The sequence below is a fragment of the Myiozetetes cayanensis genome, unplaced genomic scaffold (assembly GCF_022539395.1).
Source record: "Myiozetetes cayanensis isolate MyiCay16 unplaced genomic scaffold, myiCay2020 scf39, whole genome shotgun sequence".
Classification (NCBI taxonomy): domain Eukaryota; kingdom Metazoa; phylum Chordata; class Aves; order Passeriformes; family Tyrannidae; genus Myiozetetes; species Myiozetetes cayanensis.
In genome coordinates, this window is record NW_026087620.1 from 497,411 (window position 1) to 514,607 (window position 17,197).

Genomic DNA, 17,197 nt, shown 5'->3' on the forward strand with positions numbered 1-17,197 from the left:
AGAAGAAGCCTGGATTTTATTAAAGGTCTTGGCTCAGGACAGCAAACGAGGCTGGTTCAAAGCCTGTCTTTAATATCAAGTATCAAGGTTTCTGACTGTCTGAAAGAAAGACTCATAAAAAGGGCTGGATTACTACAGACCACTGAAAAACCATGAGTAAGATTTCTCAATTAGGAATGTAATGCTAATTAGACTTTTTGGGTCAGCCTGGGTGGGTTGGCTAATTAGCCAAAGTAATATACCCATGTGATTGGCCTGGAGTGTGGGTGAGGTTCCTGGAAGCACCAGGTGATATCTGGTGGAAAAAAAAGGATGTGTGGGTGGTAAAATCAGGACAGCTGCAGTCAGTGACTAGAGAGGGGAAAATACATCTTCAACAGAAAATGCACAAAGGCTCTAAACTTTCAGAAGAGTTTAGGTAAGGATTAGCAAGCTCCTGTAGTGTTTATTGAAATTTTAAGTTAGGATAAAACAATTTCTTTGTGAGATGGAGAGATATGCAGATTGCATCAGTGCTGGCACTGTCACAAGTCAGTTGAGTTGTGTGATAAATCCCGAGACCATTTCAGTGCAAGAACAAATGGCAGATTTGCTCCAGCCTCAAGGCATGGAGGAGACAGAGGCCCTGCAGTTGTTATTTTACCATGAAAGTAGATGTGAATTTAAACTGCCAGCCTGTGTTTTCAGTTTCTAAATAAACATGAGTTTTACCTACACAATCCTTTGTTTCAGCAGAAAAATGATGACACTCGTGTCCTTACTGGTCACCCTGTGCCCCTGCAGAGAACACACAGCTTGGGTTATGGCCCTTCCTAAGCCTATCTTATAGTAGCCACAGTACTTATGACTATGAAATATTCTGTGTGCTTGCTGACAAAGTCACATGGCCTGTTTGGTGCTTCAGAAGAGAACTCCTGGACATCCTTAGGCCCTGGAGTTTCCCCTGGGAGCAGTGCCTGTGTCCCAGTGGGCTCCCTGTGGTGCCCGGGCACAGAGGAGGCTGCCAGGTACCTCAGAACAATGGGATAGCAAAGGACTTGGCTCCTCCAGGGCAGCTTTTCAAGGTTTCCACTCTGGGCTGATTGCCCCATCTCCAGGGAGCTGCGGATGGAAATGCACATTGTTGCAGTGAGCACATCAGACCGAGTGCATCCCTCAGACACCGCACTGATCACACTCAGGGGAGCACGGCAGCTCTTACATGGGGATCAGAAAGTCAGAGGAAGGAAGGAAACAAAACAGAAAGGACTGTAACCCACCCTAAAGCAGTGCAACATTTTCTGCTGGCTGTGTCTTTCCTTACAAATTTCTCTTATTTTCTATATATCCTTATCCTCACAACGATGCTAACCCAGAACTGTGTTACTGGGTCAGGTAACGCCAGGAGCAGAGTTTGTACCTATCATTTTTATTCCTCATTTGGGCTTCTGAAGGTTGGTAACACTGAATAATTTGAGTTTTAGACCTGTCCTGTGTCCTTTTATTTATGTAGCTGAAGCAGACAAAGCAATTTTCAATAGCTGCATGTGATGGAGTGTTGTCTTGTAACATTTGAAACTGTAAGTGCTGGATTACTGTGCAGGAATTCACAGCTCAATGACTTAAGAATTATTGTGTTATGAGATCAAATACAACTCTACCAGGAAAAAAACCAGTAAGCCTTGCAAGAAACATGTTTAATTGATTTTACATTTGCTATGTAATACATTCTGGGGGGTTTCCCTCTTGACAGATGGCAATATAATTCCTGGATTCTTAAAGAGAAAAAGCCCCCGAGCTATTATGCCCAACAATTTAACGTATTTCACATTTCAGAATATTAGAGAGGGGAGGGTGTTCTGCTCCAAGGTTTTGTTTCAGGCCCATCTTTTCCTCTCAACAAGTTTACATGTGAAAAAGACAATGCCAAATAAATCTCCTGTTTTGAAAAGTTAAGTATTACATGTGTTTCTAATAACATGTCAGATGGAGTAGCATGAAATAATTTCAATTATTTTTATTATTTGTCTGTGGGGTTTGCTTCCTTCTTTCAGTCTGCTTAGCAAAACACTTAAACCTAGAGCAGACCATCTTCCCATTTGCAGGCAGTGAATCAAAGTGAAACTATCACTACAAAACACCCTGCTGTGCTCACACTTCTGGATACAAGTGAACAGTTAGAATATAAATTAGTTCTTAAATTACACAGAGGTATTTGTTGAAATCCATTTCCTAGTCAGTCTATCCTAAAAAAAACAGAGCAGAAGTACTGAGGTACAGAAAAGTCATTCACAGTTCTAGGAACTGAGGAGAAGGACTTTGCACAAATGGAGGTAGGTTTGAGAAGGCATTCCCTGTATTGTGACCACATGCTTCAAAGGGAAAACAATATTTTTAAGAGCTTTGGATTAGCCCAGGATTCATATATCATGTCAGACAGCAACTAAATTAAAAAATGTTATCTGGAATAAATTTCAAGTGTATGTTCAGCCCCAACACTAAAGAGGTTTCTAATGAAAATAAAGACAAATTAGTGGAAAATTGGAGCTAAGCTACTCTAATTTTTTTTTCTCTTCTGTTTTCAAATGTATTTTCCAGAGTGGATCACTAAAGGAGCCAGAGCCAAACAAAATCCCACCTCAGCGACCACCACCTCAAGGTTGTTTACAGTACATTCTCGACTGTAATGGCGTTGCAGTAGGACCAAAACAAGTCCAGGCTAATTGAGATAACTGAGACTAAAAGCAAGCGTTAAAGCAAAACTGGAAAACAAAAAAAAGAAAAGAAACAAACATACAATCTTAACAGCAAACATCCCAATTTTGTTCAGTTTTTGCATTGTTTCAGTGCTGACCTGGACTGTGTTTTTTCTATGCAGTGTCAACTCTACCGTCTGGTTGTTTCCTTGTTCCTGTCTGTGCGTGTAATGCTTTACCAACCTTCCTCTGTAAACTCGTGATTGCAGGGCTGTTGTCAATGGTGTATAAAGAATGTGCCTCTCTAGAGCCCCGTGCAACTGTACATTATGGATGGTTAGACAGTATTTTTTGGGTATTATATATATCGTTAAGTAAAATCCCACCGAGGTGCAAATGGAAATCCTTTGGCTTACTCTGTGAGTGTGTGCACACTGTACTCATAGCCTTTATTTTTGTGTGCATGACTAATAGCTAGGTGATCCAGAGATATTTTTAAGAGTCTAGATTAGAATTTGCTAGTGAGGCTTTTTATTTATAATTTTATAAAGTTTATTAACTTTTGAGTTTTACTTATACGCAAGTGGAAGTCTAATATTTCAGTGACTCCATAAAATACAGTTCTTCCCAAGGAATATTTAAAATATCTTCTATTTTACATACTGGTATTCATATTTTTAGTAAATCTGCATTAAATTATTAGCTACAGAGCTATGTAAATGGGCCACCTATGTGCAATATCTCAGTGAAAGTGTGAGTATTTAATGTATCCTATTTCAATTAAGTAGTACCTTTTGTTGTTGTTCTGAATTAGTAATCTATGGATATTTTTAATGAAAACTGATGCAAATACTTTCAAAAAAATCTTATACTTACCTAAGATTTAAATCCCAGGTTGTTTAGTGAGAAGTACCTCAAGGACTGTTAAACTTCCTATAAGAGCTCATTTTTTTTCAAATACTGAGATGTGAAGGGATGGCAGACCAAGGTACCTTTAACCAACCAGAGATGTTGCTCTTGGATTAGAATGCAAGACAAAAGTATCAGTGGTTTTCTTTACCAACTCAGGTTCTATCTACTGTTTTACACCCAGAAGTATCTAGATAGTTATAAAGAAAACCCAGTCCTGACATTGTCCACATGGATAGGGTTTATAATAATTGCTTGTCTTCAAAGATGCAAAAAGACTTGGGATTCCTGACAAGTGCTAGATTTTCTGTGGGTAAATTATTTGTGATTTTTACAGAACCAATTTTTAATGGGATTTTATGAGAACTCCACAGGCAGGCAGTTAATCTGTTGAGAGAAATCTAGCCCAGAGTCACAGGCTACACACTACTGGCATACCAGAAAGCTTAGTTGCAAGTGAGCCACAAAACTATAATTTTCATCTTGAATATGTACAAAGATGAGTAGTGGCTATTAGTTTCATGCAAACAATTATGTTTAAAGGGAAAACAGCCTTATGTTCTACTTCTGTTTTCCCTACAAGCACTGGAAAAAATTATCAGTGAGTCTCATCATTCTTAGTGTTTCTTTTATTTGTACAAGCTGGCTGGTGAGATGAGAATTAAGGTATGCATTATTAGCTATTTAAATGTTTGTGGTAAGTGCTACTGTTTACTACCTATCAGTAAATTACATGAATATTTTGCTTTAGTGATCAGCATTTGTCTGGGTCAGTGATCATTCCAATGATGGCATTGGCTATTTTGTTCTATATTAAGAAAATTTCACTTAGAATCAGGTTCACAAATCCTTCTCTCCAGACACCCTAAAAGTGAAGAAACCATACTGCCCTGGGGTGGAGAAATGAATCTGATGACTGATTTTTCTTTCAAGCAGTTGGTATTTTGTTTTGCATGGAGTAGTCCCAGTGCTCACAAGTGCTTCTCACACGACATTTGTGTGCTGTGTGTGAACAGAAGGGGGTTCCAGGCAGGATTTCAGCCTGCTGACTGTCGAGGATTCGCAGGGGCACACACTATTCCTACATCCCACAGCCAAGACACAAGCCAAGATGTCTCTCTGCATGTCAGCATGCTTAGGTGCAATATTGTGGGTAACAGGGAACAGATGTTTTACAGTGTAGGCTCAATGTTCAGTTTTGTTGACTTATTTTTGGTAAAAGTTTCTTTCATGATTGTTGCCTTTTGTACAACCCAGCTGCAAGAAAGTGAGCAAACGCTGGAAATGTGACAGCAGTATATCTTTTCTGTGAAATATCTTGTACAGCTTAATGTGCAATAAAAGAAAGTTATATCTGTCTTCAGTGTAAAGTTTCTGGCATTCAAGCCTGTATGTACAAGTGGGGGAAAGAAACCTTTCTGAGTTTCAATATTGAGTGAAAGGAGACAAATAAGAAAATGATCCTTATTAAGATGTTGCAAGACCATGTTATCACCTTCAAATATTTCCTACAAAAGTGGTTCAAATTAAGAAACAATGCAGGCACATTCCTTAACATACAGTACGTGCTATTTATGCTATTTATCTTTCTACACCACACTGCCACACTGCTACAACTGCATGAAAACTTACTGAAGCATTAGCACATGCTGTTGTCAGACACATACTCTGGAATCTCCTGTAGTAAGGGGAAAGCTGACTACACTAGAAATTTAGAAGCCAAAAAAATCATGTATTGCAGTGGTGCCTCAGCTATGAAGGTTTTCTATGAAGACCTGAGTAGATGAAGTCTTGCACTGAATATCTATGTAAGCCTAAAAATTCCCAAATATCTAGAACATCAGTTGTGTTGTATAATATTTACTGTTCAGCAAAGCTCTTTTCCTGAGTGAAACATGATCCAAACAAATACTCAGAATTTCACCCTGTCCTTTCTTCCCCTACAGTCAGATGTCCTGTGTGCATTGTCATGTGCAAGAATTAAGATTCAGTTCTAACATTCAGTCCAGAAAACCACAATCAGACATGGGACACGAGATAAAAGCAGCCCACTGATATCTGACACAGCACTATTTCAGTCAGAAAGCAGAAAAGGCCCTGCTATGTGATGATGTAGCATCTCTGAGCCATGGATTTCACAACCTAAGTCTCTACTACACATTGTCTTTTCACACTTAATGCAGTAGTTTGCCAGCATCCTTCCTTTTCAGTGGAAAGATCATCTTGGTGAAGAATTAGTAATGACTTTCTTGTATTTCTTGTAATGTTCTTGACATATCTCACTAAGGGGTTAAGTAAGTTATTAAAATACTTTAAAATTAGCCAGGAAATTTCAGTATAAAGTTGTTTTACTGCTGTGCTATAAGAGTGAATCTAAGAGGACTATTACAGAAATAATTTAAAGACTTTGGAGGAACAAAACTGCAATAACTCCACAGAAAATAGTAACTGTATTGCTGAAATAGATATTAGTGCTATGTTCAGTTATCTCACAGCCTTAGCTTGGGCCAGCATTGTTCTGGCTGTAACTCCATTGGTTTGGTTTGAAGTCAGTACCTCTACTGCTGGGATAAATTGGGTACTATTTAGCAGTTTTAAGGATGAATCATGGGTGCTCCAAGCAAGTTACTAATGTGCCAGTGTGATTAGTAGTATTGGCTACATGAAAGTACGATCCATATTAGTAGAATTTTGCCTCAAAAGTAGAATTAGTCACATTGGAGGATTATTTTAAAGTGTTGGCTATGAAGTCTGATAAGGACTCTTTGAAACTATAAGATTATGAAGTTTTTCTTGTGCTGAACCTAGGGGGCCCAGTGCAACCCCAAGGAATGCAATCCCAAAGCCAGGAGCCATTGCAGCCCCAGCGCATGTTCCCCCCTGGGCAGGCAGCAAAGCCCTCAACCTCCCAGCCCCAGCGGCCGCCCGGACCCACCACCCAGCAGCCACGGCCCCAGGCTCCAGGTCCTGCCAGCAGCAGAATAGCAAAGGAAGCAGAGCCACAGCCACAGCCACAGCCACAGCCAGCTCCACAGCCAGCTCCACAACAGAAGCCTCAGTCTCATCCACAACTTAAGTAAGATTTGCTTTTTCCATTTTCTTTTCTCCTTCTAGTACAGCTCTCGTTGCTATAACTGTAATTTGGGAGTTGGGCTAATATGGAGGAAAAAATGTATATGTGTTCACAGGTTTAAAATGAGGTTAAAATATTTCAAAATATTCGAAATATTTTAATATTTTGGGTGATGGAACAGGCTCCCCAGGGAGCAGCACCAAGCCTGACAGAGCTCAAGGAGTGTTTGGATGATCCTCTGGGGCACATGGTGTGACTCTTGGGGATGGGTCTGTGCAGGGCCAGGAATTGGACTGAGTGATTCTTGAGGGTCCCTTCCAACTTGGCATATTCTCTGGTTCTGTGATACTGTTTATGGTAATTCAGTGTCATTTGTTATATCCTAAGCACCGCATGAAATTTCATTTCGTGGTTGTGCAATCTCTGCCCTAGTGAGGTCTGAAAACACATCATCTTTCTCCTCTTTGTTTCCTCCTCCTGGTGCCACTGACTCACAAGCTGGGTGTGCTGTAAGTCTGCACACAAAGAGGAAGTCTTATCTATTTAAACTTTTAACCTTGCAGTCACTCAGACAACAGATTCCATTTCCAAAGGCCTAGCTCAGAAACAAACCAAGTGAACACTTTGGAGGGTGGCTGCCAAGTTGTTTCTTCAGGGCTGCACTCGGTCCATGGCTGTGTGGTGACACTGACTGTGGAGCCTGCTGATGCTCAGAAAAGGCTGCACAAAACTGTCTGTGGGTATCTCCCTTCTGCAAGATTCCTTACAGTGAGGAATATGGAAAGGATTCCCCCTCAGCCTAAACTCAGCTGGCAATAGAAGACTCGGAGAAGTTCTTAGCAATGATGTGCAGTTTTTCAGCACAGAAATCCTATTGCTGGTCCAGTCACAGCCACGTTCTCCTTAGTTTGGTACATAAAAGACTGGCATGTAGGCTTGGGTTCATCCCAGGAATACAGATCCCCTTGTTCCACCCTTGTTAATACTGGTGAGAAACAACTCTGAGTGCTGCCCTGAGTCCCTTTTAGTGGAAGAGGGATGTTAGATGACAATATGTAAAGGTGACAGTGCTTTCCTTTCCTTTGTAGGACAATGTCTCTCTCTATTCTGATTTATAAATATAAAACTCAAGTTAACTGATCCATCATTTAAGTGTACACAGTGAATAGAGAGGTTGATTTTCTTAAGCAAGAGGGAAACTAGTTTGGAGTTTGAAACTTGACAGCTCCTGACACTGGAGAAAAGCAGCTGAGAAGAGTTACAGGCCTGTACCATATACTGGTTTCAGCTTCCTCCCTTTAGTTCTTTGTTCAAATCTAGATTCATTTTTCTCTTCTTCAGATGGAAGAGTATCTATTTAAAATGAAATAATAAAGGAGAAATTAAAGTTTTTAAGACGTAAGTCATAATGAGAGTAGTTTTCCTTTCAGAAGCAGTTTTAGGTCCACACCAAGGCTCAGATCTCCTGCCTGTAGGATTAACTCTATTTGCATGTGTATGCTTTGTATTCACCCACATGCTGTTGCCTAACCTGTATGTACATGTTATTAATCTGTGAATAAATATTTAATTAGGCTACTTATTGTGTTACTAATCAAGTCAAGTGCTGCTTCCCACCCTCCCTCTTTCAGTGAGTACAAACAAACATTTATCAGTCTATTCTCATTAGCACAACTATAATTTATGAAAAACCTAAAACGCCTGTAGCATTGTTTGCTGTACATTATTAGTTTAGAAGCAGAGAGGCTGCAAACCATGAAGAGTCTCAGGCAATCAGAATAAAAAAGTGTTTCAGTTTTACTGTAGCCCAAGCTGAAATCTGTTGTACTGAGATAAAAATGAAATCAATTCACTAGTTGTACTAATGCAGGGATGTCTTTTTACAAACTTTATAACTCAATTATGTATTCTATTTAAATTGAAGCCTATTTTTTTAGATATTATTTTAACTGACAAATCAGGAGTTAAAGTTTTAAACTTAAGCTAATTTCTTTCTTGTTTTCCTTGTGTGTTTTGTGTTTCATGCTTATGGGAACGCACACAGAAGTTACTAAGGATGGAGTAGCATTGCCAGACTAACTGCCTGTAGACAATAAAAATTATATCTGATTTGCAGTATTTTTTGAAGCCAAAAAGTGTCATTAAGCCTCCATTAAGGATCTAATGCCCAATATATATGGAGAGAGAGGAAGAGCACATTACAACTTTGGGATTCATTCTTCAAACTCTTGCCAATATACCTAATTTTTCTTTATGCATAACTGTTTGCAGCCTTAACAAACCCGGTTATTAATCATTCATGTTCGGTTGTGATTTGGGTTTAGTAGGCAGGGCCCCATTTTCCTCAAGTTCTAATTTACATCATCCAGTTTGCTGGAATACAGTGCTTCAGATCTGTAAAAAGAAAACAAACCACCAGTGTGTACCTTAAAAAAATCTTATCCTCAGATATTAATTCAAAGTGCAGGATGAATGTGGTGAGTTGCCCATAACTGTGTTGCTTGTGGTCAATGCCCATTTTGTTCACTGTCCAGGGAATGGCTGGAGCTGTGTCAGGGCAGGCTCAGGGTGGATCTCAGGGAAAGGTTCTTCCCCCAGAGGGTGGTTGGCACTGAACAGGCTCCCCAGGGCAGTGGGCACAGCCCCAAGGCTGCCAGAGCTGCAGGAGGGTTTGGAGGATCCTCTGGGGCACAGGGGGTGACTCTGGGGATGGGCCTGTGCAGGGCTGAGGGTTGGACTGGATGATCCTTGTGGGTCCCTTCCAGCTCAGCACGTTCTTGAGATTCCATGGTTTTCCTGCTCAGTGACACAGTGAGGAGTGGACAGAGCTGGGGGACAGTGTGACCACACCAAACCTGCTGTGTTTCTGTCTTGCAGCAAGTCGCAGTCTTTGACAAACGCCTTCAGCTTCACAGAATCCTCCTTCTTCCGGTCATCTGTGAACGAGGACGAAGCAAAAGCTGAAACCATCCGAAACTTGAGGAAATCCTTTGCCAGTCTCTTTTCTGATTAGCCAGCTTCATCTCAGTGCACCCAACATATAGTCTGGAAACTCCGTGAATGTTCCATAGGTTTTGTTTTCCCTGTGCCAGTACCCTTCTCTACTCTGCTAACTGTTGTATTAAGCAATATGTTAAACTTAGAGGAAAAAAATAAATAGCAGGAGGACTTTGATGCGATCCCATCCAGGAACATGTATCTGTAAAGAAGGAAGGGTTCAATTGCTACCACAGAATGCTGAAGTCTAAGGTCCTTATCCATTGTAATATTGTGGCCTTACTGTGACTGAAGTATATAATCCTATTTGAGACTCCTTTGTAGAACTGTGTTAATAAAGCATTGAGGAATGGGTTTCTCCTTGCTTTACCCATTCTCAATGCATTGCCATGCATGTGTATTTTGTGTGTAAATGTTTTGTACTGCAAAAGTATAGTCTTGACTTGTTCTTGCCTCCCGGATTTAGGAGGCAACTCACACTGACATTGTCAAGCCACATAAATAATGTGAGAAATTGAAGCAGTTTCTTCCTCCTTGTACAATCCTTCCATCAGCTGGTTGTAGACTTCTGATGTATTGCTGGGAGTTATCAGTACACTAAATGTCATAAATAGAGTGTAAATGTACTACTGTATTTCCACGTCTATTTAAATTTATTTCCAAACTGTAGCCATAACTGGGTTTAGTTGCAAAGAATATGCATGATGTTACCCTTATTTTTGTGAACACCTTCTAATAAATGTAAAGTCCCATGCCTGATTTAAAAAAAATGTCTTCTACAAAGCTTGTTTTAATGTCAATATATATTGTCTACTTTGAGTGATATCAAAAGGGTAGCTTTGTGCTTATAAAATATTTGGACACAAACCACAGATGTAAGAAAATAAACTATCACAATTAATTCCTTTGTTGAATCAGCATAATAAAAAATGTATAAATTCCAGGAATCACAGTTACATTTTCTAATAAGTAGTGTCTTTTAAAAATATTTAACTTCTGAAAACATAATTGATCCCAGACTTTGAGGTAGTAGCTGCATTTTTTATTTTAAAAAAAATTCTAAATCAAACTGAAGTTCATTAGTAATCTCTAGATTACTCATTTCCAAAAGATTATCAGGTCATTTTGCCTATTCATTGCCAGGAAATGGTGCTAACAGGGGAAACAACAAAAAAATAACTGTAACATTAACATGTCTGAGGGAGAAAAAGAGCAACACCACAGTAACTTCAAAACAAAATGGGTTTTGTAATGGGTTTGTAGAGACACATCTGTTTGCCTCAGAAAGTTTAGTTCCTGTAGTAGATCTGGTAGTTTATGAAGGCCGGGTAAATCAGAGTCAACATTTGCTGGCATCAGCCCTGGCAGCAGATTTGGATTCCTTTGGGTGAGGAGCCTGGCCCGGGGTTGGCAGTGAGGGATGGAAACTCTAACGGGCAGTGATGTCAGCACGGAGGTCGGACACGGCTGGGGTGGCTCTGTTTGTCAGCAGGCTTGGCTGATGACCTTAACACACATTTCCTGAAAAGCAGGCATGTCCAAATCCCTCACAGCCAACATCACTGGCACCTTTGGGAACTGACAGAGGGGACTGACTCAGTGCCAGAGTTCCACATCCATGCCCAGAGCAATCCAGGTGAGGACTGAGAGGAATTTCTGGGTGAGATTGCCCTGCAACGTTGGGAACACAGCACAGAGCACTGTCCTGTAAGGTGGAATCTCTGCCCCTCAGCTTTGCATTGACCCTTGGAGGAGCTCTCTTACTCACTTTCTTTTCAATTCTCTCTTCTTCCAGGATAAACGCACTGTGTACAGAAGCCTGTAGTTTAGTCCATGAATTCTGTGACAAAAACAATGCTTTAACAGTTAAGAGTTTTTATTCATAAATATCAGCTATACTTTGATTTTTTCAAGCTTTGTCCTCCTCACCAGATTGAAACACCCTCCACTGGGCTACAATAACAACCTCGAGCACTTACAGAGCCTTTCATGTCTGAGAGGCATTTTACTTTTAGATTAGAAAGATTAATCAAAGTTGCTAACACAAATTAATTACTGCTTCAGAGAAAGCATAGTAATTATGCATAGTTTGGCAAGTGTCATGATTAGTACATGCCTAGTTTCAGCAATATTTAGTACAATATGAATTACAGGTAGTTCATTAGTCCAGGCCTCAGATTTCGACTCGAGGCAAAGTTTCTCGCTCATATAAAATTCCCTCCCACCTCTTCCTGGGAGAAAACGGGTTTCACTACGGTCTTTGTTTTACCATCTGGAACAAAAAAAAGAAAGAAAGGAAAGAAAAAAGAGAGCAAGATGATGCAATCAAATCTGCATGGTGTATCCTCCCACACAATGTACATAACACATTGCCTCTCCACAGTGCCAGAACTTCTCTGCACCTCCGAGCGTGCTAAAGCGTGTCACACACAAGCTGCTGCCTGCTCGTGCTCCTCCTGCACTGCTTCGTGTTTAAGACATTTCTAAGCAATCTATAACACATCTCCAAAATACTCATCTGGGAAAAAAGGGTTTTTACGAAAAGTCTGTTCAATCTTGGATAGTCCGTTTTGTCTTACTTCGTTAAAGAGGCTGTGCTTTGCCCTCATGGGCGAGCTCTGACCAGCCAGTTATCCAGAGGAATGCTGTGTAGGGATACACAAATGGCAACACAGGAGTGGCTGTGCTTGCTCATCTCTCTGAACCTCAGCCCAGGAACACAAGGTCTGTACTTCATTTGCACCTTTCCATCAGATGCAGCTTATGATGCCACAGGTTTCTGTCCATAGCACTCCATCCTTTTTCATCTTTCACTTAAAAATCAGGATAGTGTGAGGGCTACAAGAGCTACTAATCAAGTTTAGTCTTGAGATTGAGATGGAGCCACTTTCTGACCATTAGGCCTGAAGCCAATTCAAAACACTGAAGGACATTTCAAGAGATTGTAATTATGGTCAGAGTGACTAATCCAGCTTTGAAACAACCACTAACTCTCCAGTAAAAATTAGTCAAAATAGTACTAAGGTACTTTGTAAACACTGTGTGTGCCTTGCATGCTTCCTGCTTCACTCAAAGCCCTTCCCTGAGCCAGCATTGGCTCCACGAGCAGCTCAGGTGCAATAAAGCTGCTGTTTACAGAGCTGAGGCACTCGGGGCACGTTGTCTGGGCACTCACAGCGCTGTTGCGAGTTCAGTACTACAGATCCATCTCCTGGCATTGTCCATCAGGAGCAGCTCCCAGCAGGGATGCAGGAGGCTGGGTAAGCCCAGCACAGCTCTCTGTCAGATTTATCTCAGCCTGTCCCAGGGAGCAGCAGAGCCACGCAGGGCTGAGCAGGGACCTGGGGGACGCTGGGCACAGCTGCAGGCTGGGCAGGGCAGATAGAGGGGATCCACAGGGGCACTGCTGGCCAAGGGTTGGGATTGGGTTTCCTTCTCTCTCTGGACACTCAGCTATCCCAGCCTTCAGAGTTATTCCAGCTTCCAACAAAGAGGCAACTTAATTGGGCTCTGCCTTTGGGCTTCCCCTGGCAAAACAAAGCTGTTTAGCTGCAAACAAAGAGGCATTTGCAAGTTTTACTCACTAGTAGAGTTTATTTTTCCATACCAAAAGTAACTAGAAGTGATTATTCACTCACAGCAATTTAAGAAAGCTCATCTAAACTATCACACGTGCCACTACAGATGAGTTTAAATTCTGAAAAACAATACATGTCTTCAAGGTGGAAATGCCTTTTATTAAACACACATTTCTAAACAAGCCCGAATTTTAAGTTTTTTTTTTAATCTTGTATAAAAAAATTCAAAGTGAGTATGTAAAATTAGTCATTCATTTTGTAAATGCATATTCAGTTATGCAAATATGCAGCCAAATTTCCAAAATCCCATTTTTAACTCATTTACTCTACTTTTTCCTCTTTTTAAGGAAGAATATTCCACCTCAAGTAGAATACATTAAGTTTCATGAAACACTGATTTGTTCCTCTGTCATTAAATTATTGCAGCTGAAAAATTAACTCAATATTAGTAATGATAATTAAGCTTTTTAAAAGAGAAAGAATTCAAGTAATGTCTATAGCATCGAGTAAGTCCTTTAAATGTAAAATAAGCCAGGAAGAACAACAGAAAGATTATCCCCCCCTTTCACATTAAGATAACCCTGGAGAAACACATTTGAGGGTTTTTTTTCCCCACAGATAACAATACAAAAAATTAGAAAGAAGATCAATTTAAACAAAACAAATAAAATAAACAGAATTTGTGGCTTTTACTGAGACTGGAGTTTTAACTTCTTTTAGCAGTGGTAGATGTGGTGTTTAAAAACTGATCCACTTCACATTATTTGACACTGCAGTTCCCCAGGACAGGATGTGTATGATGGGGAGGGTCCCTGGATTTACAGCTCAATCTCCCTCCTCTAAAAGTAATGGGTGGTAACAGGTAAAATGGAAGGTAACCTGACAACGGATTTAATTGGGAGCTAAGTCATTAGTCATGGGTTTTATTAGCATTTTTCTCCTCTCCAATTTCTACTTTCCACATGTGTGCCTGTTTCTCTGACCAGTCCCAATGAGCAAAATTCTACCTTCAAGGCTTTATAAGCTCTGAGGAGCCATTTTTCATTTAAAGTCAAGATTTGGAGTTGTTATTATTGCCTTGCACTTCCCAACACCATGAAGATAGTGACAGTAAGCAGTAAAAAATTGAAGCTGACTGTTCATGTTCTTCCCTCACTTTCTTAACTAAGAATGAATTTTTGGTAAAAGACGATGTGGATTTAAAAAGTACCTACACAGTCAATACAAAAGAACTGTTGTCTCTCCAGGTGAGAAATGAAAGAAAAGAAACAAGTAGTGCATGTGGGCTGGTACTTGACTATTTTTTCTTTTGGGAGCTGAGCTACTTCTCAGAAGTCTGTCACAAGTGTTTGAGTGACAAGCACTTTTCAGAGGTGAGGTGGTGTAAGGACTTGAAATTATACAGCTTGATCTGCTCCATCAGTCACAGAATTTCTGCAGGGAGGAAACTCTAGATAGTACTTCAGATGCCTGAAACTAAAGTTAACAGATGTGCTTCATTAGTGTGCCATGTTCTCTTTTGAGGCTGTAACAAAACCTGTAGCAAAGTGGGGATTTCTTTTTCCTATAAGAGCAGTGAAGATGATCATCCAAAGAACTAACGTGGACCATGGATTTTAGATTATTAGTAATTCTGCTGTTAAGGAAAAGCAAGATAAGCTGATGCTTCTTTTCCACCGCCCCTTAGATATTTCACATCAAATTGTGACATTTCAGTCCCCTGACATTCTGTTTGTGGGAGCTGGGGCTATCGGGCAAAATATTCCAGATAATTAGAAAAATACGCTGATGTGAGAGGAGATATTTATTTCATTCCCACACACCACAATAAAACCTGAGCATCTCTCAGCCTCACTCCTGCCATGCCTCCTCCCCTGAAGCTGAGCAGGGCAAAGCATCCTTTCACTAAGTGCCTTAAGCCAACACCTCTCTTGCCAAGGGTCTAGCTGGAGATCTATTGTACAGATCTCTCCAACTGGTGATTATGTAAATCCTCCAGATGGGCACTTTAAACAGGAGATTGCTATCCTGACTCTATCTATCATCACTAAATACTTCATCATTTGGGCTGGTTCAAGCCAAACTGCTGCAGTCTCTGCTTTTTGCACCTTTTTCTTTCTTTGCAGCCCATGTTACCTATAGTTTCATGAGAATGGGGGTACCTCAGGCATGCTTTCCCCATGGGCAATGTTTTATCCTCAGTCATGCACAGCCTGAGCCCACAAACCCCACTGGCCTCAAGCAGTAAGGACAGAACATGCTACAAAAAGGTTGTCGTCAGAGTTTGGTGTGCAAACAAATCGTGCTACCAGGGGGACACAGGACTCACAGTCCACGTGTGATTGGTCTCACACAATAGATCCACCAAACACTTCTCAGTGCCAGGCACTCCAGTTTAAGAAAAAGGAAATGTTCCTTTCCTCCCCTCTCCTCGTGGGGAAATGGAAATTAGTCACTCCCAATCCACTCACTGAACCAGCACTGATTGCTCCTAAAAATGCTGTAAATCCCAGCTGTGCTGGGCTGCAGTGACCTGTTTGTCCTGGGGACACTTTCAGTATCTTAGCAGTGACTGCTGGATGCTTCACCTTAAAACTCCTATGGAACTGGGTAGTTTCCGTATAGAATGGATTCCACCTCTGATATTGTTCCTACACAATCCAAACCAAACATTCATCTTTTAACGCTCTGGAAAATGGGTGTTGCACCCACGGCGACTCACTGGGAAAAGGTCTTTTCTCATTGCTTGGTGGAATTGTAACAAATTTGGGTAAATGGAGGAGACCTGTAATTGAAAGGCCTCTGCCCCACCTGTTATGGGAATGTCTCTGAACTAGGATCAAGGAAGCATTCTTTTTCTTATTTAGATGTTTTTTTGTCTGTTTGCAAGTCATGACTTAATCTATTGAAAAAGCAAACTGGTTGTTTTAAAAGCACGTCTCGATTTCTTCTCCCCTTCACCTGGAAGTGAACTTCAACCTAACACCACTCTGTAATGTGTATTCTTTTACTCAGCTTTGTTCTAGGGTACATTTTTGAAGACATTAGCATTTTTCACACCTTTTTTTACTAGAAAGGGAAAGCATGTGCATTGACTCTGGGCCATGGAGAGCTGATGTAATTGCATGGCAAGAAGACTCCTGCTGCCCTTAAGAATGTTAGTACAAGTTCTGAACTGACTTACCCTCCTCTGGAATAATTACACATTCCACTCTGGCACATTTTATCATGCAGCTCTCCTGCTTTGTAGATTACATGTCTTGAGGAGGTACAAAAGGGAAGAGCAAAGACTGGTTTATTTCTATATATGCTTCTAACAAAATTATATATACACACACGCCTCAAATAGTACTTTTAAATGTAAAATTATGTGAGAATTTACAGACTGATTTAATATGTACATTAAATACAGGCACCCTTTCATGCAGCAGGGAGATGCAAGCATCTCTTGGGAGGAACACAGCAAGTATGGGGAAAATATATTGTTAAATTATAATTGGACAAGCTGAAACTTGTTGGGTTAAACAGCCCACCCTCAAACTGCAAAAAGCCAAATTTTGCCCTCAGCAACTTCTGAAAAGCAAACTGCCTTCAGTGGATTTCTGTGAATTTAACTGTCTAGAGTCTCCAGCCACATCAGAATACGTCTCCCTGATCCCAGAGATAGCAGTCCCGGCCTAGGAAGTATTTGGATAAGAGACCACTTGGCATTGCAGCCAACATTAGGCATTATCACAGTGAGCTGAGAGCTTGGATGTGAGGGGTGCTCACACATCAGACTTACAGTGCATAAATAAACCTACCCAAGAGGTTTGAGAATGAGTTCATTAGCCTACCTGACTATAGCAAAAGCCTAGAATTGGTTAAACCCCCCAATCCCAAACAAAAAAACCCAACCAAAGCTGTTCCTACCCTCCAAAAAAACCCCCCAAACCGAAACAGACAAACAAGAAAAAAAAAATTAA

At 40.6% G+C, this 17,197-nt stretch overlaps 1 protein-coding gene across 1 annotated transcript in view; it reads left to right on the plus strand.

The window, feature by feature from the left end:
• Positions 1-10,606, plus strand: part of SYN2 (synapsin II) — a 167,366-nt gene extending 156,760 nt beyond the window's left edge. Inside the window, exons 11-13 of the mRNA XM_050328274.1 lie at positions 2,578-2,638; positions 6,393-6,660; positions 9,535-10,606. Of these exons, the coding sequence (XP_050184231.1) occupies positions 2,578-2,638; positions 6,393-6,660; positions 9,535-9,670 (465 nt within the window). The 3' untranslated portion in view covers positions 9,671-10,606. The remainder of the gene's footprint in view (positions 1-2,577; positions 2,639-6,392; positions 6,661-9,534) is intronic.
• Positions 10,607-17,197: the final 6,591 nt, after the last annotated feature.